At 45.7% G+C, this 20,271-nt stretch overlaps 2 protein-coding genes across 2 annotated transcripts in view; one reads left to right on the forward strand and one right to left on the reverse strand.

The window, feature by feature from the left end:
- The window catches only part of LOC139689584 (uncharacterized), a 173,472-nt gene extending 153,225 nt beyond the window's left edge, over nt 1-20,247 (forward strand). The window contains exon 3 of the mRNA XM_071586747.1: nt 18,682-20,247. Coding sequence (XP_071442848.1) covers nt 18,694-19,233 — 540 coding nt within the window. The 5' untranslated portion in view covers nt 18,682-18,693 and the 3' untranslated portion in view covers nt 19,234-20,247. The remainder of the gene's footprint in view (nt 1-18,681) is intronic.
- The window catches only part of LOC139689566 (unconventional myosin-Ie-like), a 516,942-nt gene that overhangs the window by 487,567 nt on the left and 9,104 nt on the right, over nt 1-20,271 (reverse strand). The gene's annotated exons all lie outside the window — the stretch shown is intronic.

The raw sequence follows: 20,271 nt of genomic DNA on the forward strand, positions 1-20,271 counted from the left end.
CGGCGAAGGACTATGCAGCAGGAATACAGAAACTTGTCACACGTTATGACAAATGCCTTAATTTGCTTGGAGATTATGTTGAGAAGTAGTTTAAAGTATCCTCTTTCAAATAAAATTTTTTATGTTTGTTAATATTTACTTTTGTCTTTATTTCACGAACGGGTACTACTTTCCGGATGACCCTCGTATATATATACATATATATATATATATATATATACATACATATATATACATACATATACATACATATACATACATACATATATATATATATGTATGTATGTATGTATATATATGTATGTATGTATATGTATGTATATATATGTATGTATATATATGTATGTATATATATATATATGTATGTGTATATATATATATATACATATATATATATACACACACAGGGTGCGGCGCTTAAATCCGGACAAGCACGCGTTTCCTCGAATGAGATTTCCTCGTCTGGTTAGCGAAACCTTCCCCAGACTTCTCCGAAGCATTATACTTAGCCAAAATATCGTAAACAGTTGATCTAGGGTACCCGAAGAATCGAACTTGTACTCCGCATTTGTGCGTAACATCTCGGCTATTTTGACGTTATGACTGTTTACTAGATGCCTATAACAAACAAGACCGCCTATTGCGACCTCCAGTGGAACTCCGAAACGGCGGGAATTAAGCATCACACCCTCTCGTACATATATACATAAATATAACACGGTGTCAGCGGCGGCTGGGTCACCATGCTTACTCCGCCTAAAACATCCGGCATTTGCTCGTCGGAGGTTCCATCGACGAAGTCTGGGAGGTCTTGTTTGAGGCAGACCAAACGTCGACTTTCGGTTACACACTTTCATCTCTCTCCGCTTACACACGCATTAGCTCCTAATCCCCTCGTTAGATGGCGCAAATGATCTCCAAGCAAGGGAGGGAGGGAGGAAGACGTCCTTCATCTTCTTAGGACCCATTAAGAAGTCGTCGTGGTTGAGAAAAGGAATAAAAAGGGCAGGGATTCCGATCGAGCCGCCGGGTAAGCCAGCCGCGCCTTCCGCTGTCCTCGCGACGACCACCGCAGGCAGATGTCTCTCTCCCTGCGACGCGTGCCCAGCATCTTAACACAGCCCCATCCCAATCCCCTTCCCCGACCTCTCCTCGGGACTCTCCGCTTCGAGGGCGCCCGTCCGACACTCACAAGGGGGAGAGCCAAGACGTCCTCTAATATACTTTCTCCGCCAATTTACAATGACGTGCAGTGGAAAGCAGCGCACGGTGGACAAATCACCTCCGGATATATGTGCACGCTACAATTAAATCCATATGGCTAGAATGGCGCCTCCGTGTACCGCCTTATCGGCTAAGGAGCGGCGGCGGAGACAAATGTCAACTTAAAGATTGCGGAAATGCCGAATCTCTTCTTAAAGGTGACGCTGATTACATTTTGTTCGATAAAAATCTAAAAATTTAATCGATAAAACTATCCCGGCGATCAATAATCTTTCCCCCCCTCATTTTTGGATTCAATTCGCTCGGCGTGACTGAACCCGGACGGAAACAATAGGTTTGCTTCCTGCCAGCGACCAAACACGCGATTGGCCCACGGCTGACATGGGACTGATCTCACACTTGTCACATGAATTGTGCCCCCATCGAAGAATCACGTTTCCCATATCATGATCGCGCACAGGAATTCACATTCTCGATTCTTCTCCCGTTGTCTCTTTTCTTCCTCCCGAATTTCGGAACCATTAAATTCACGACTGAGCGGCCGCCGCCCTGCTCTCCTACGTGCACGAGATGGAGGGTGTCGAAGGAGTCGCCACGCGACAAGGATCAACCCGGAGGTTGGCTGGATAGGTGAGGGCATGTCACAGTCAATACTAATCCCTATACGGTGAGAGAAATTCAAACAATTATCGGGGTACTAATACACAGGATCCAGGGTTCCTTAATCCGTGAGCCACATAATTCGGTTTCCCAGGAGGATCTGGTTCCCGAAAAATGACAAACAGCTTGCGTGAATCTTAGGGTTCGTCGAATACTGTCACTCGGGAAATCATCAATATTTCAATCCTAAGATCGATTTCACTGCTGCCCTACATTCTTCCCTATTTGATGTCAATTCCCTCACCCTCAGATAGGTTCCCTGTTTTACGTCCTTCTTAATTTGCCCTATGTACTTGTCCCTTGGCCTTCCCCGCGGGATCTTTCCATCAATCTTTCCTTCTATTATGCTTCCATTGCGTCTCAATGTGCGTCCAATCCATCTAGTTCTTCTTTTCCGTTTCTTTTCTCCATTTGGTCATTTCCTCTTCTGCTCTTCTATATACTTCATCGTTCCTCGCTTTGTCTGTCCATTTAATCTTCAGCATTCTCCTAATCAGCACCTTGTTTCCAATGCTTCTATTCTTCGTTGGCCCAATATCTCCTGTCTCCGATCCGTAGAGTGAGTGACATGCTCCACACGAACGTTTTGACGAATTGTTTCCATGTTTGTACTCCGATGTTCTTTGAACATACTAATAGTTGCCTCCTCTCAATGAACGCCGTCTTTGCTTGGCCTATTCTTCGCTTGATTGCGGTCGAACTCCTTCCATCCCATGTTATAGTGCTTCCCATCACTGGAGACATCTAACTGATATGAAAGTGCGCCGCGGATTCAACATCGAGGTGAGACCAATTGACTTGGGCAAGCTTCGAGGAAATATCGCCGAGGAGAGAACATCATCATCATCAGGGAACACTAAATAGGTACGCGGTCATGACAGTCAAGGGATTATACTTACTGCAGTGCTTTCCGGGAACAATACAAGAAGCATGGAACTAAGAATGGCCATTAGCAAACGAAAGTGGTGAGATTCTCAATAAGTGCGAAAGCTTTGTCAAATGTTAAAGTAAGAGGAAAAAATAAAGAGTAAGCATTGCAGTTCAAATACATTTGGAGAATATTTTCGATGCAAATGTCTTCTTTCGATGAAAACGACACTTGGCTTTTCCATAGATTTTCTGATATTTTTTAAAATATTTTTATGTCCTAGGTTTAGTTACAGCGTAACACCTTCAGATCACTTAACGTGTCAGTTAAATGGTGCCCAATGGTGGAAGTAGGAATGTTGGAAGAACAGCAGGCGGAGACCATTTGCGAAAGTGATGAGGGGATCGATGATCTAGAAAATGAAGCCTGGTCTTCGAGGCAAGAGGATGGGCGCAGGTGGAAAGAAAGAGAGGCTTTGAGATGTGGGTGCGGGCGAAGAATGGAATTAAAATGAGTTGGCCGGAGAGGAAGGCTAAGGAAGAAGTTTGAAATAAGGGTCGATGAAGAGAGGGAGTTGCCGTCGGTAAAATCCGAAGAAGGCACAAGAAGTGTGCGAAGGAGGAGATGATATAATTGAGGGGAGAAGGCCGCAAAATGAAAGGGAGAATTTAATTGGCAGCGCAAAGGGAAGTGGAGGGCAGGGAGAACTGTAGGAGGACATTATGTAGATGGCGAACCAGAGGCAGTCAACGCGAAATGCAGCACATAACAGTCAAGTCATTTACACAGCCTTTCCAAAACCCACTTTTGAAGAATGCGAGATGGCCGATGATGGCACTGGGGAGGAGGCGGCCCGACCCTCCGCGTGTCTTTCGCACGCGCCGCAAACCAAAACATGGACCACGCTTTTACTTAATAAGGGCATCTCCGCTTTCCGACGTGATTTATTTTCTTCGTTGGCGGTCACATTTTTTGACGGGAATCGAACCGACTTGAAAGAAATCAGAAAGGAAAACCGGAAATGAAACGGGACGCCATTTTTCATCATTGCCAAGATATCATCAGGAGGACTTATTTTTATTACTTCTCGACACACAGAGAGTCTCCCCATTGCGCCCCCTTCCAGTCCCGCTAAAGACTCGAGGGGAGGCGTTCGGTACGCCTCCCATTCACCATACGCAGGCGAGATCGGCAGGGAGGGAGGGAGAGGAGAAATCCCGCGGGAAGTAAAAGGGGTACGTGAAGCCTGAATGAAAATATTCCACTCCCCCTCCCCAACGACCCCTTTCGCCGTGGAAACCGGATTGCGAACAACCCCATCTATCGGATGGGAACAGAAGGAGCTCGTCCAGAATCCATCCCGACAATCGGAAGGGAGCGCAGGAAATGGGATTCCAGGGCACTCGCCGCCGCCGATGGAGAAAGACACGACGCAGGAGATGGAGACGCAATCGAACAGGACGGAAAGGAGGAGAGAATGAGAGAGAGAGTGGGTAGATTTGCGTCGAGGAAAGATCAATGGTTACAGTACTCGTGAGATCATGAGTGGCATGCTATGCGTGCCATGATGGAGTCGGTCCAAACTCCGTCTTCGCACGGTATCTGGGAACCAATCAATCGATGGCAACTTTTTGGAAAGGCCCCAAAACAACTATTACCAATGGGTTACGTAACACGTGAATCTCCCCTTGCTCGCAATTCATTGTTTTGTACCTTCTGTCCTTCCATTATCTATTGGTGTAGAATCAAAAGAATTTATTTATAAACGGTCGTTCATTAGAGAATGCGTATCCCTTCGACACTGGCATTAAAAGAGTTCTGAAAGTGTGCGTACTCTCCATTAAATATATCACGAAATGTACCCAAAAATAAATGTCACCTGCTCAACGCATCGACAATGGCCACGAATTGGACACAATTGGTCCAATTGTGTGTGTGAGTGTGTGTAACACATTGTGTCTTACATTCATATATATATATATATATATATATATATATATATATATATATATATATATATATATATATATATATATGGTGGAAGGGCTTGTACGGTCCGATGACACCTAGAGCTGTGCTAGCGGAAGTAATAATAATTGCTCCTGGTAGGGTCACCCATGCCAGATAGGTCGAAGGTTAGGAGCCAGACGAAAGGTAGTCCACCCAGCGTCTGTTCCTCAGTGAGGCGGCTGCAATGGCGTCTGACCCCAGTGGGGCGGCCAATAAGTGATGGTGTCACGTCAAAAACACTATTGAGGAAGGCAATGGGAAACCACCTCAATTATTTTTGTTGTCTCAGGCGTAACTTTGTGGAATTTGCATAACATATTGAAATGTAATGAAATGATTAACTTTGTTATTCCACACACTTTATTCAAAAACACGACCCAGGTTTCGACGTTGAACGTCATCATCAGGTGGTCCTCATAGAAGCACGCTGGCTATATATACCTTCTGATCATAGGAGGGGGGTTGGTCAGAGAGGGAGGTTGGAGGGGTAAAAAGGTTACATTGTAGCTGGGAAGAAAAGAGAGTTACATTTTTGATTTAGAAGAGTGGTAGGTCTAGGAGTGGGGAGTGGGAAGGATACAAAATTTCGTTGGCAAGATCATCTTTCCAACGGACACATTTCAAAATTTCTACCTGCTCCAAAGCATCGAGCCTTTGACCTTTTTCTTCAAAATGAATAATTTTTGTCACAAAGTCACTTTTGTGGTCACTTTCGATGAGGGGCTTTGCAAAGAGGGATGTTATGTTCTTATTTTTCACACATGTTTGGTGTTCTTTAATCCTTTCTTTAAATTTCCGTCCTGTTTGCCCAATATACTTTGTGCTACAATCTGAGCACTTTAACTCATACACTCCACTCCTCTCGTTTTCGGGGACTTTGTCTTAAGTGTGAGAGATCAGGTTCTTAAGGCATGAACGACTGTAAAAGGCACATTTAATTTTTTCTTTAGGAAAACTTTTAATTACTTTTGGAAGGACAGCGGGGATTACTGCAGTGAGGAGTATAGAATAATATATAGCGGTGGGGACGAGAGCCAACGAGAGGTTGCCATAATATTAAATGAAGAGGTAGGGAGAAGCATAGTCAACATAGACCAGGTAATGGATAGAATACTACTAGTAGAGAGAAAAGCAGAAATGACGAACTTGGTTATTATTCAGGTATACATGCCACGGAGCAACCATAAGGAAGAAGAGGTGGATAGGATATACGATCAGTTAGAGGACATGATCGCGTGTGTTCCTGCAGGGAAACATTTGATAGTGATGGGGGATTGGAATGCGACGGTAGGCGAAGGAAGAGATGGTGATGAGGTCGGGTACTACGGTTTAGGCACGAGGAATGACGGCGGAGAGAAAGCAGTTGAGTTCTGCAGGAGACAGAGGTTAGTCATCACCAACACTAGGTTTAGACAACAAAAAAGGCGCAGGTATACATGGAAAATGCCAGGTGACTCACGAAGATATCTGCTAGATTATATCCTGGCTAGACACAGGTTTAGGAACAGTGTGATAAATTCGCACAGCTTCCCGGGAGCAGATGCGGACTCTGACCACAATTTAGTTGTTATGAAATTTAGGGTCCGTTTCAAAAAGATAAGGCAGGGGCGGCGAATCAGAAAATGGAATAAAGAAGAATTAAATGGTTTGAAAAGGAAGGAATACAAACAGGCGGTAGAGAAAATCATGGAGGATGGCAAAGGGCTTAGTACTATCGAAGAAAAATGGGAAATCATCAAGAAAGGGTTGTCTAAAGCCGCAAAAGACACTATTGGAACCGTTAACGCTAAAAGGACTAGGAAACCATGGATCACGGATGAGATGATTACAAAGATGGATGGGCGGCGAAAATGGAAGAATGTAAATACAGAATTAGTCAAAATTAAGTACAAAGAATTAAACAATAAATTGAGGCGGGCAACAAAGAAAGAAAAAGAAGGATGGTGGAAGACGCAGTGCGAGGATATGGAAAGTCTGCAGAGGAAGGGTGAAATCGGTGCGCTGTACAGCAAATTTAAATCGTTATCGGGAAGTAAGATAGGGATGTTGGACGGGATAAAGGGAAGAAGAAGGTACTCAGAGATGAAGAGGGACCTGATGTCGGTAGCAGTAATGTCAATGATAACTTCCGTAAGAGCCAGCGACTGAAGTGGGGTTATGCGGAAGTAAGTACTTAGGGGTACCGATTTTTTGAAGTTTTCCCTATCGGTCCAATCCTATCGTTGTGTGACCAATGGATACAAATCGGAAGCACCAGTTGGAGACGCGAAAGAAGTGTGCTTTGTTGAATCGGCCAATCCGAAAGAGAGAAGGGGCGAATCATCAGTCGAATGGGCATATATATATATATATATATATATATATATATATATATATATATATATATATATATATATATAAAATTGAGAGAGGAGAAGAAGAAGGCGAATGGTTTGGGAGAGGGGGCTGGTCGGAGGGGAGTCATTGTGCGAATGTGGTATCGAAGGGAGACCCTCAAAAGACACGCAAGGGATGCTGGGGAGTGAGGGGTCGGGGACTGAGATGAGACACCACACAAGAAACACGTGCGTGCGACGGAGGCAAAAGGAATGCATTGCGATGGCAAAGGATTCGGGCAGGGCGGAGGAAATCAATAAAAGGGCTCCTCGAATATTCACTTGAATAACGCTCCCTTTATTTTGCCAAACCCCGAAACAGGACGACGAGAGTGGGATGAGGCCAGTGTAATTATAGTCTAATTTCAGCACAGCATTGAAATCTCCCAGCGAACATGTAAAACGCATAAAAAGATTTCCAACTCTTCAAATACGAGAACGGCATTTAGATTAACTTCCACTCCGATTAACACTAACTTAATTAATACATTTCATATTCTGTTGGTATTCTAGCATCTGTGTATTGGTCAAACCATGGACCGATTGGCACGAGACTTCGGTCTCATCTATCTGATAGTGATATTGCGTAGTGTTATATATTTAAAAACATTAGGCAGACATTTATTAATGATGACGGGAAACATTATTCACTATTGCCTACGATTAGATCGCAACAAAATTATTTCATTTGTTTTACCTTTTTCACAGGGAAAAGGCAACTCTCGAGGAAAAATAAATATTCCTTATTTTTACGTACATGAATAAAAACTGAATGCTGCGTAGTTATCAAAGGATTCGATTGAATAATAGACAATAGAGAGAGGGAGAGGAGAAATAGGTGGTCCCTTCAATCCCTCTCCGCGGGGGGATCTGCCAATCACCTGCAACATTTGGCCGCATTCCCTGCCTTTCACTGTCTCGGGGGGGAGTGTTTGTGTTGCATGTTCATGTGGTGGTGGAGTTTCGCATTCTTGCTTGTTGTGTCCTGGCTTGCGTGTTGTTGGATGGCTTTAGTGCTGCATCCGGGGTGCAGTTGTTTGTTGGTTTACGGTATGTGTTTGCATGAGTGTTGGACGAAGGGTTTTTTGCATGAGTGTGTGCGCTGCTGTGGGTGTAGTTTTCCATGTTGCTGTCTTTGCATGTGGTATTGTTCCTTTTTACGGGTGGTGACCAAACGCCCCCCGCCACACGCCCTTGCGGGGTATTACGTGGAAGTAGATGATCATTAAGTGGATTATGAGTGGTAAAACGTTTGCCGGGGCCGGTGGCAGCGTGGTAATCCAGAGGTCGCGGGTTCGATTCCCATCCAGGTGGGTTTTTCTCCACCTAGGGCTTGAGTGTATGAAATTGTTTCCATCATTAACATGCAACATGTAAAGGCCCAAAAGTGTTCTTTCCGGATTTGTGAAATAAATAAAGAATGGAGTCGATGCGATTGCATGGACGCGTAAGTCTCTTTCCCTTCAGAGGGGCGATTGGTACGTGGCGAAAAGAGGATCGTAAGGAACCGATTCCGTCGCAAACATAATGGAACCGACGCCCGTTCTTCACACTCGGGACTTGGCGTCGATAGAAAAATCACAGCACGCTGGCAGAGAGGGAAACCCAGGGCTTGGAGTCGACCGGCGCACATTTACGGAAAATTACGTTTATTGCGGAAGCCAAAGGTATGCTATTTCCTCGACACCCAACGGTGCACACTACTCGTGATGATGCTATCAACGATAATTTTTAATGTCACCACGAAATTTACATTTATGCCATTGAATGAATAGGCAAGAACTTCCGCGCGAGTACTACGCAAGAAATTCCAATACTTTTTTAGATTAGCGGTTCATCGAACTACACGCAACAAAAAGAAAAGAAAAACATGGTTTTCCACCGCCGACACTTTCGCGCGAGACACGAAAAATTGTTTGGAACGAACGCCGAATCGAAAAGCAGCGTTGAATTCATTTATGGATTCCAATTCCCGATTTCCCCGGGGAACACACATTCCGTCGTCCTTCCGATTTCCCTCCAGGAGGAATATACAGGGTCGCACCCAAAAGTGGTAGGACTGATTTTTTTACAAGAATTTTACTGACGATATATTTACATCGACTTAATAATCTTCAAAGTGTGCTCCTTGAGCTGCTACACACTTAGTATAACGTTGCTCCCATTCCCCGTACGCCCGCTGGAAGTTTTCTTTGGGGATGCCGTTGATGACCCTCGTCGAAGCCTCTTGAACGGCCTTAATCGAGTCAAAACGTCGTCCCTTGAGCTGTCTTTTCATCAGGGGGAAGAAGAAGAAGTCCGGTGGTGCCAGATCGGGAGAATAGGGCGGGTGCGGCAACGTGGCACCGCCGTATTTGGCCAGGAGCTGTCTGACGACGAGCGCGCCATGGCACGGCGCGTTGTCATGATGAAGCACCCAGCAGTTTGCGATGGCCGGTCGGACTCTTTTTCACGCGTTCTCGGAGGTGGGTGAGCACCTGCACGTAAAAGTTCTTGAAGAGTAAGTAGCTGGAGCGAGTGATCCCTCGTCCCCGTGGGCATCAGACCCAAGTCGACCCTGTTCTCATTAGCGTTCCTTCCACCGTAGCCTAACACGAACTGATCTCAGCACTAAAAGGAACATCCACAGCCGGAATATTCGCGGCGTGTTACATTTTTTCGAATGTTTCCAAATACAGGGCCTGTCCCAAAAAGTATATAAAACGATTTTTCCTGGCGAAGTGGACGAGTGGAGTGGGAGGAAGATTTGTGGCGGGAAAAATGGTGAGAGGTGTTGGGAGAGCAACACGACCCGCGTCAGTTGTCCGCGGGCCGTTACAGTCTGCGGATCGCTGCTAGACTAAACCCCTGTTCGAGGGTCGAGTCACGAATCCACGACGCCACTTTACATGGAGCGATGATACGCGATAAAATGTTGTGTTAAACCCGGGAAATCGGGTTCGGAGACCATGATCATGGTAAAAGATGCTTATGGAGATGGAGAAATGTCCCAAGTGATGGCTTTTTACTTCTGTACAGGATGTTCTGGGAGGAGGATAAGGAGGAGGTTGACGATGAGGAATACCCTGGACACATCCACAAACAACTCAGTGCGATGAAAACGTACACAAAGTGAGGCACATACTTTAATATAATTGACCCCCAAAGGTCAGGATGTTAGCAAAAGAGTAGAATATTCAGAAAACCACAGTGAATTGCATTCTAATAGAAGATTCAGCTATGAGAAAGGGTGTGCCATGTTGGTCCTCAAGGGGGTTTCGGAAGACTGCTTGTGTGACAATCTTGCCTTGGACCTCAGGGACCACGTTGACAGTGACCCGAATTTTTTAGAGTAGGTGGTCACCGATGACATGGACCTTTGAGTACGACCCAGGTATAACCCCTTTGAGTACCATTTTGGACCAATGGATTCTGTCAAGAAAGCCACGACGAGGTGCCTGAACGAGGGTGTTGTCGATGCCTTCCAGGAAGCGCGCCAGAAGCGGGCGTGGCAGAGGCGCTGACATCGGTGCGCTGATGCCCGAGGGTGGTGCTGTTCTGAAGAGTTTTAGTAATTCGTACTTAGATCTACAGATAAAGTTTTCCTCCGATTTATTCTACTTTATTTGGGGACAGGCCTTGTATATGGGGCCCTTTCCCCGCTCCATTCCCAATTCAATGAAGAAAAATCGAGTGATTCTCGAGTTATTACCCGGATTTCGCAATTGTGCAACCATCCTGATGAAGACATTGAAGTAGATGCCAGGGGGGATATAATTATTAAACGGCATGGGGAAAGGAAGAAGTGAAACAATGAAGGACGGACAAGAGAAAGTGGACGCGATGTGTGAGTGTGGGTGCGACATTTAATGCGTAGTTGTCTAACTGATCAAATCTAGCATAAGAGAGGCAGATTACCTTTTGAATGAGAAGCACACCATCGCCATCTCTCCCGCGCACGGCATCGAATCATTCGCCCCTTCCCACACACACCTTTCCATTCCGCACGGCAGCGCTCTCTTGTCCTCCCCACAATCCCCCTCTTTAACAAGCATCCCCGCAAAACAACATCGAATCTTAGGGCGCCCTCCCCATCCACTTTTCCCGCCAGGGCAGTCTCACTCTCGCCGCATCCCTCGCCTCGCCCCAAACGCTCGTTTTCCTCAGCGTCCATCTCGAGTCTTCGCTCATTCTTCTCGCATCGGGGACGAAGGCAAAACAAGGTATACGAATGAAACCACACTCTGAATAGAAATTCGCACTAATTCAAAAATAACACTGGAAAAAAATGCATGAAGTGAAAGCCACGCCTCTCGCAGTGATTCTTTTAAGTGGATTTCACGGGAGGAAAGCTGGGAAACAACCGCGTTGGATGGAAGCAATTAGGCGAGGTGGTTGGATAAGGGTCGCAACGACTGGAGGCAAAAATTGAGGAGGGAGAAAGTAGGATAGGAGGATAAGATTAACACAGACGACGCCTCCAAAAAGTGAAACCTAGGGCGAACACCGGAGAAAAACGGATCTATTGCCACGAAATAAAAAAAACAGCAAGTGATTGGCCACCTGGGCACCCTTCAAGGCGCACAGGTATTGCCCAATTCAATCAATTATGGTTCGGTTCGTGCGTCAATTCGCACAAGACGCTCCCGCAGTGTTCCCGATTCGTTCCAGCGTCTCTTGGGACCTCTCTCTCTCTCTCTCTCTTAATATCCACTGCATCCACCACCCGGGGGCAGTCTCAGTTGCAGGTTGCCTTAAAAATCCTACGAAAACTACGAGGGTCATCCGGAAAGTAGTACCCGTTCGTGCCGCATGAAGTGCTGACGACGCGAGTAGCCGCTGGACGAGGTCAGATAGCTTCAGTGGCTTGTCTGCCTTCTCTGAGCCAAGTTGCGTGACGCTAGCATTGCCTGTGTTGTTTCTGTGATTGTTTACAATGTTTAAAAAAATTGAGAACGCCGCCAGTTGTGAAGTGAGGGCAGTGATTAAATTCCTCAATGCAAGAAACGTTCGCCCATGTGATATTCATCGCCAATTAAAGGAGGTGTATGGAGACAATGTAATGGACGAGTCGTCTGTTCGGCGGTGGTGTCGCAACTTCAACATGGGGAGGGGGAACACACACGACGATGAGCGTTCGGAGAGACCGTCTGTCATTACAGACCAACTGGTGAGCTCAGTTGACGAATTCGTGAGGAACGATCGGCGCGTCACAATTGATGACATCTGTGAGCATTTTCCCAATGTTTCTCGAACAATTGTTCATGAAATTGTTAAACACCATCTGCATTATGCAAAAATTTGTGCAAGATGGGTCCCTCGCGTATCTCAATGAGCTGGCGGCGAAGGACTATGCAGCAGGAATACAGAAACTTGTCACACATTATGACAAATGCCTTAATTTGCTTGGAGATTATGTTGAGAAGTAGTTTAAAGTATCCTCTTTCAAATAAAATTTTTTATGTTTGTTAATATTTACTTTTGTGTCTTTATTTCACGAACGGGTACTACTTTCCGGATGACCCTCGTATCTTGACCGCGATTTAAAGCCTTCAACTTATCATCCGGCGTAATCCAGGCAAGTGACAAAGGATTGGGTTATTGTTTCAAATCGGCCACCTCGGAAAAAAGCGATTCCCTCCAGAATGCCAACTGCATTGGGAACACCAAAATGGAATGAGTAGACTCCATTAAATACGACCTCTCTTGAGTGAAGCACATACCAGGGGGAATATGTGGACGAGCTAACAAAAAATTAGGATTTATTGGAAAAGTACTGGGTAAATGTGGTGGAAAGGTCCATGAGAACGATTATATTTCGCTGTTTAGGCCTCGTTTATAAAAATATTCTTCTATTGCATGGGATCCTCACGAAGTTGCATTGATTGCCGAATTGGCTCGCGTGCAGCGTAGACGAGCAGGATTTGTAAAACGTTGTCACGATAAACTTAGTAGCGTATCCAAGATATTAGAGCAGCTAAGCTGGGAATCAATCAGGGAGCGAAAGATAAATTACAGATTGAATCTCTTGAATTAATTGGAAGGGGATCTCTTCAGCAGTGATGTTGAAATTGTGTCATTTCCCCATCTTACTACGGTAGGAGAGATCATGTCAATAGAATAAGAAAGAGGCCGAGTCCATGACCGTTGGATTTAACATATCACTTTTCCCACGAACGATAAGGAATCAATTACATTGTCCGACCGCCGTAGGGTCATATTCGGGTCACAATTAGTCAAATGTGAACTTACACGCGTCCAAACACCCTAGCGGTGGCTTGCGGGGAACTAATAAAATGCCAAATAATCTCCATGGGCGCAAGTCACTAAGACTTTACAAACTGCCTTATTAACTCCCAGAAACGAACACTTCACCTTCTTCCCATTTATCTTTTCCCTAAATTGTCATATTCGGCAGACATTCCCTTCTCATTCAGGGTCACAGCCAACCCGTTGTCCTTTTCCTTACCTTTAAAGCAATGTACTTAATTTTGCGATCTTTTTCAGCTCGTCCTCAACCCCTATGCTGTCCCCCCCTTGTACCTAGCCACTCCTTTCCTTCATTTTCCTCCATGTTTACTTTTCCAACGCCACTTTAACCTTTCCATCCTTCGTACCGAATGCCCATGCCTCTGGGTTGCTGTAACCCATGCATGTTTAGCTGAAACCTCACCCAGCTAGGAAGCGTTGTAGACGACAGTGAAAAAAGTGCTAAGGCTATTATTAAATGTCAAGGATTACAAGGAACACGATTCAGGATAGCGATCGTGGATCTTCATTACGCCCACGTGTTATACTACCTCATTTATACATCCAATGACGAAAATCTCGTCACTAATCTTCAATTTCAGCGCCAAAAAACAACGAGATTCTTGTCGCCATCACGAAGCACTGGAACCGAGCGAAAAATAGGAATGGTCGCACCTAGAAGACAATTACGCTCACCGCCAAATACCTCAAAAACAGTCAACTGTTGTAACAGTCAACGACGGCGGGAGTCGCTCCACTCCTTGCCGGCAAAACCCTCCGAACAGTTGACGACGCGACTCTCGGACGCGATTACTCCGCGCCCCAGTTTCTATTTGTTTCCTTAGCGGTCTAGTCCACGTTCAGAACTTTCTATTCCCTTCTCGTGAATATATTTTCTCATCTTTTTTTTCCCCAGCAGTCGAATGACGCGTACGGGAAGACGTCCGTTTGCTTGAAGGCGTTTGTTGCGATTTGAAACTTTCGATCGGTCGCCACGTAGGGGCCGCACCTTTGTTGCGGTTAACAGGCTCGTTGGTCGTCGGTTGCGGCCCACGCTCGCCTTTCCCTCCCACCCGCCCGTTGTCCCCTGATATGAGCATCCACCAACCCTGGTTCTCTTCCGCAACAATCTTCGGCTACAGCTTATTCTCGATGCCCCGACGACACACGGGAACGGGTCTCTTTTTGCATGCTTTTGGCACACGCACACACACATATATACATATATATATACTATATATATATATATATATATATATATATATATATATAATATGCTTTCGTAGACGTAACACGGAAGTGCCGAATAGTGCAATACACAGTAACACACAAAATAGAAACACAAAAAAAGAACACTCACACGTATTTTCTTGATATTTCAACGGAAACAATCCGTCTTCATCTGAAGGTATAGAAGTAATGAAGTATTACTTCTATATCTTCAGATGAAGACGGATTGTTTCCGTCGAAATATCAAGAAAATACGTGTGAGTGTTCTTCTTTTTTTTGTGTTTCTATATTGTGTGTTACTATATATATATTAATATGTATATACATATATATATATATATTAATATATATATATATAAATATATATATAGCCCTATATCTGTTTTTTATATATTTTTGCGTCGCCGAGGTCGTTCCATTTCGAAGACTTTCATTTATATATATATATATATATATATATATATATATATATATATATATATATATATATATATATATATATATATATATATACCGGGTTCGTCCGGAAAATAAGTGTACTGATTTTTTCCCGCCGCTCCAGGCGCGCCCAGCACCGCTCTGACGGGCTGCGATTGGAGGGGGGTATGTTGGCAAGCGACGCTGAAAAAGGCAGTCGGCTCTGAGCTGTGGTGTAGTGAGGAGCTCTGTTAACGCGAACCTCCACGCTCGACCCACGTCACGAAACGCGATGCCGAAGTTTTTGGAGCAGCGTTATTCCATCAAATTTGCGGTAAAGCTTGGGAAATCGTCTACCGAAACTTTCGGTATGATTAACCAGGCTTACGGGGAGTCAGCCATGTCCAGAAACATGATCTTCCGGTGGCACAAGATGTTCGTGGAGGGCAGAGAAGAGGTCGACGACGAACCACGGCCTGGACGCCCATCAACGACACTCACCGACGAAAATGTGCGAAAAGTTCGCGATGTACTGAACTCTGATCGTCGTCTTAGTGTTCGGATGATAGCAGAGCAGTGTAATGCTCGACAGGCTTCGAAAACGAGTCGCCCGCGTCCGGCCAGCGATCAAAAACATCTGGCGGCTGCATCACGACAATGCGCCGTCTCACACCGCGCTTGTCGTGTCGGACTTCTTGGCCAAGCACGGCGTGGCAACGCTGCCGCACCCGCCCTACAGCCGGGACTTGGCACCACCGGACTTCTTTCTGTTCCCGAAGATAAAGAGGAGTTTGAAAGGAACGCGATACGGGACTTTGGACGCCGTCAAAGAGGCCGTGACGACGTGTCTTCGAGAGGTTCCCGATGATGCCTTCGCGGGAGCGTTCCAGGAATGGGATCGCCGCTGGAACAAGTGTATCGACTCACAAGGGTCCTATTTTGAGGAATATTACCTTAAGATATGTAAAAGTGTAATAAATTTTTTTCCTGAGCTCAGTACACTAATTTTCCGGACGAACCCTGTATGTACATGTATGTATCACCATCATCAATATTTCAATCCTCAGATGGGTTTTATTGCAGCCTTCCATTCTTCCCTATTCAATGTCAATTCCCTCGCCCTTTGATAGGTTCCTGAAGGAGGCATCGGAGAAGGCCGAAAGCTAGCTCAAACAATCAACAATGTGAGTGTCCTTTTAAGAGTTATCTATTATCTATTTTATTTGTGTTCCATTGTGCCATCCAAATGATATATTGTTATTTTGCTCTTGTGAGAGCTTCAACATCATCGATATACACACACACACACACAAACATATATATATATATATAAACACAGATGTAGATTTTTAAACCATTGAAACACAAAGCTGCCGGTGCCGGCAAAGGTGCCGTCGAAACGTCAAAACAACATATGTGAGTGTCCTTTCTTTATGTTTGTATGGTTTAAAAATCTACATCTGTGTTTTTATATATTTGTGCGTCGTCGAAGAGCCTTCCATTTCGAACATTATATATATATATATATTTCATCCTTTTAAAATTCATTATTATGAAAGCTGACGACCACTTACATTTCTATAAATATACTTTCTATAAAAGGCGATAACTTTTCGATTGCTCGTTCGTTCTCTCTCCAGCCCGAACAATCACGTCACCATTTTGAAACCGTTCATTCAGTACATATGTAACTTCGAGGGGGCGTGGTAGTTCAGTGGGGAGAACACTGGGCTACCTTGCCGAAGAGCCCGGGAGACAAAGACACAAAAGTAAATATTAACAAACATAAAAAATTTTATTTGAAAGAGGATACTTTAAACTACTTCTCAACATAATCTCCAAGCAAATTAAGGCATTTGTCATAACGTGTGACAAGTTTCTGTATTCCTGCTGCATAGTCCTTCGCCGCCAGCTCATTGAGATACGCGAGGGACCCATCTTGCACAAATTTTTGCATAATGCAGATGGTGTTTAACAATTTCATGAACAATTGTTCGAGAAACATTGGGAAAATGCTCACAGATGTCATCAATTGTGACGCGCCGATCGTTCCTCACGAATTCGTCAACTGAGCTCACCAGTTGGTCTGTAATGACAGACGGTCTCCCCGAACGCTCATCGTCGTGTGTGTTCCCCCTCCCCATGTTGAAGTTGCGACACCACCGCCGAACAGACGACTCGTCCATTACATTGTCTCCATACACCTCCTTTAATTGGCGATGAATATCACATGGGCGAACGTTTCTTGCATTGAGGAATTTAATCACTGCCCTCACTTCACAACTGGCGGCGTTCTCAATTTTTTTAAACATTGTAAACAATCACAGAAACAACACAGGCAATGCTAGCGTCACGCAACTTGGCTCAGAGAAGGCAGACAAGCCACTGAAGCTATCTGACCTCGTCCAGCGGCTACTCGCGTCGTCAGCACTTCATGCGGCACGAACGGGTACTACTTTCCGGATGACCCTCGTATTTCAAATGTAAAGAAAGTACAGGCTTCTGAGCCGGTGAAATGGCAACGCGGGAAAATTTCCAAACGCCGGAAGTGGATGATAACTGTCGAAAGATAACGTAGCACCAACATTTGGCAAAGGAAGAAGAAATATCGCAAAAAGGAGAGGATCTTCCTAAAGGCTTCTTTTCCGCAAAGATACACGCATAAAATCGAATTTTTCAACTGTAAATAGCATTACCTCCAATCTACTAAGGTGCACAAGCCCGATTCAGGGGTGCAGGTAAATGACTCACTCGATTCTTCGGGATTAACGATGATGGCGGTGGCCGGCAATCGTCCATCAATCACGCGGCATTTTCGGAAGCCATCTGCGGACTATACGGATGCCTACACACCGTAATCCTTCACGGTTTACTTGGCGCACCATGGCTCAACCGAATAACAAATGCTTCACCCATTGATTTAGGGATATGTGCCACATGAAAATGAAGGGTTGCCTCGCTGAAATCACCCATCTGCCCGGGTTTTTATCATTATATTTTTTTAAACAGAGCTATTGTTGTATGGAACCAACAAGCATGGAAATCTGCTTGAGCCCTTTCCATCCAATTTTAGGAGTTTTAAGAATAAGTGTAAAGCAGCCACTGGGTGATGAACTTGAATTGATCAGTGATTATTATATTATTGTACTTTTTAAAATATTGTTTGCATGTGATGTGGACGGCGTGATAAGTTGTATCGTAAAAGTGAATGATGCGTTAACGTTGCGTGGTTTTTAACGAAATATGAAAATGAAGAGTGCGTGATTATGGGCGGAGTGCGTGATTATGGACGGAGCGTCGCAGGCATGGCGTGTGAACCTAGTCCATGTGTGAAGGTGCGATTGGTAATCTTTAAGCGTCATTGTACATATAAGAAGAGCATTTTGTCTCATATCTGTTCTTCTTTGTGTGTCTATATATGTGGATTGTCAGAGTGCCCGTTGACCAGATTTGACCGTTGCTACCAGGACAATTGCATAATTGCTACACAGTTTATACAATAATTAATTAATTATATTTTTTTCGATGTAACCGTACTTCTCGATGCAATACCGTGTTCCAGGGGTACATTACGGAAATTCATGAATGATGTCAATAGACCTGGTACTTCGAATTTCAAATAAATTTCACTTAAATTGATGTTTTTTAATCCTTTCAAATCGTTTTCAGGCGCACCGAGAGATGGCATCCATGAGGAAATCAACGATGCCTTCTGGCGCCACGCTGGCCCTCCTCCTGTTGCTCTTCTGCTCGTGGCCGGCCTTGCTGCGGGGCGCCGTCCTGCAGAGGCCGCCGAGGGGCGAGTACGGGGCGAACGACATCTACCGCGGGGGCAAGACGACGCCGTCCTTCAGGGACGTGCTCGCCCCAATGTCCCACGGGCGCCGCGCCTGGGGGCCCAGCCACCTCGTCCTCCCCACGTCCAGCGAGCAGCCCATCAAGCAGATTCCGCCGCCACCTCCTCCGCCCTCCCTCGAGGGCCTCAGGCCCACGCCCTCCCTCGCCAGGGCCGGCTACTACTACGCCACCACAGCCGTCCAGCACTCGTCGCCTCCGATGGACGAGGTGGGCCCCGCGTGGGCCACGGGCGAGGGCGTCCTGGGCCAGCCGCAGTTCAAGCTCCTGTGGGCCGCGGAGGCCTCGTCACAGGCGTCGTCGCCCCTGTTGGAGGTGGCCACCAGGGCCGCCGCGCCGGCTTCCCTCACGCCCCACAGCGCGTGATTCTAGCAGCCGACGACCGGGCGTGCCACACACCCCTCCTCTTCCGGCACACGGCGTGCCCACGGGGCGGCCGTCGTCTTGCTACGACAGAGCACGCCTCTTTCGAAGGGCTCTAGGGCTTCCCAAGGGACCCTTCTTCGTCTTGTCCGAAGCATCGAAAAGAGATCAAAGTTGGCGTTACCCTGGCCGATTGACTCGACGCGAGAGCGGAAATACGAACACCGGGAGGGAATTGACTAGTCGAGGGCCGCGGAGGAAAATGCAGGGCGGAAATATCACCGGGAGGTCCCTCAACTTGCAATTATCGACCCAACAACCCCGAGGACGATTACGTGGATGGGTCCGCTGACCATTCTTCTCCCCGGCCATTCTGCACATTAGGGTGTGCTCTGGAAGTGTCGAAACGCGTCCATTGGGGAGAGAGAGGTAGGAACACTACTGAACTATTCAGGTGGACACCAGTACAGTTCAGAAAACAACGCTGCTTGGCTGGTGGCATTGACTTACACAAACAAATCACGGATTGGAAACGACAATAAGCGCCAAGTGCGAGTGGTAGTCAGCTCGCTCGAGTGATTCGATCATCCCCCCGGTGTCGTGAATTTTGGCAAAAGATCACAATTTCCGACCAATCGTGTTCGCCGGTACACCTGCGCTTCCTTGATCTTAACGAGAAAACGGAAATTCGAACGCGTTTTCTAAGTTTCCATAGAATTCGTCGGGAACAACAAAAAAACTCAATCTGCGTATCAGCAGAATCTCAATTTTGAAAGACGTAAAAGTTAAACCGAATTCGTTGAGCTATCTTTTCCTCAAAGATCAATATCCTCGCTTGACAATTCGAGCATGTAATTAATGAAATAAATTCTTCCTGGCCGGAGGGAAGGGGAGGTCCCCACGACAGAAAAGATAAATAATATTTTTTGAGAGGCAATTAGCGTGGGAACGAGGTGAGGGGGCAATGAGGGGATGTAGGGAGAGGGGAGTAGACCTAATAAGAAGAGAGGTTTTACATCTGGGGCGGTTGCAAGTAGGGGA

This window comes from Hetaerina americana, unplaced genomic scaffold, assembly GCF_022747635.1.
Source record: "Hetaerina americana unplaced genomic scaffold, ioHetAmer1.1.p SCAF_25, whole genome shotgun sequence".
In the NCBI taxonomy this organism is placed as follows: Eukaryota; Metazoa; Arthropoda; class Insecta; order Odonata; family Calopterygidae; genus Hetaerina; species Hetaerina americana.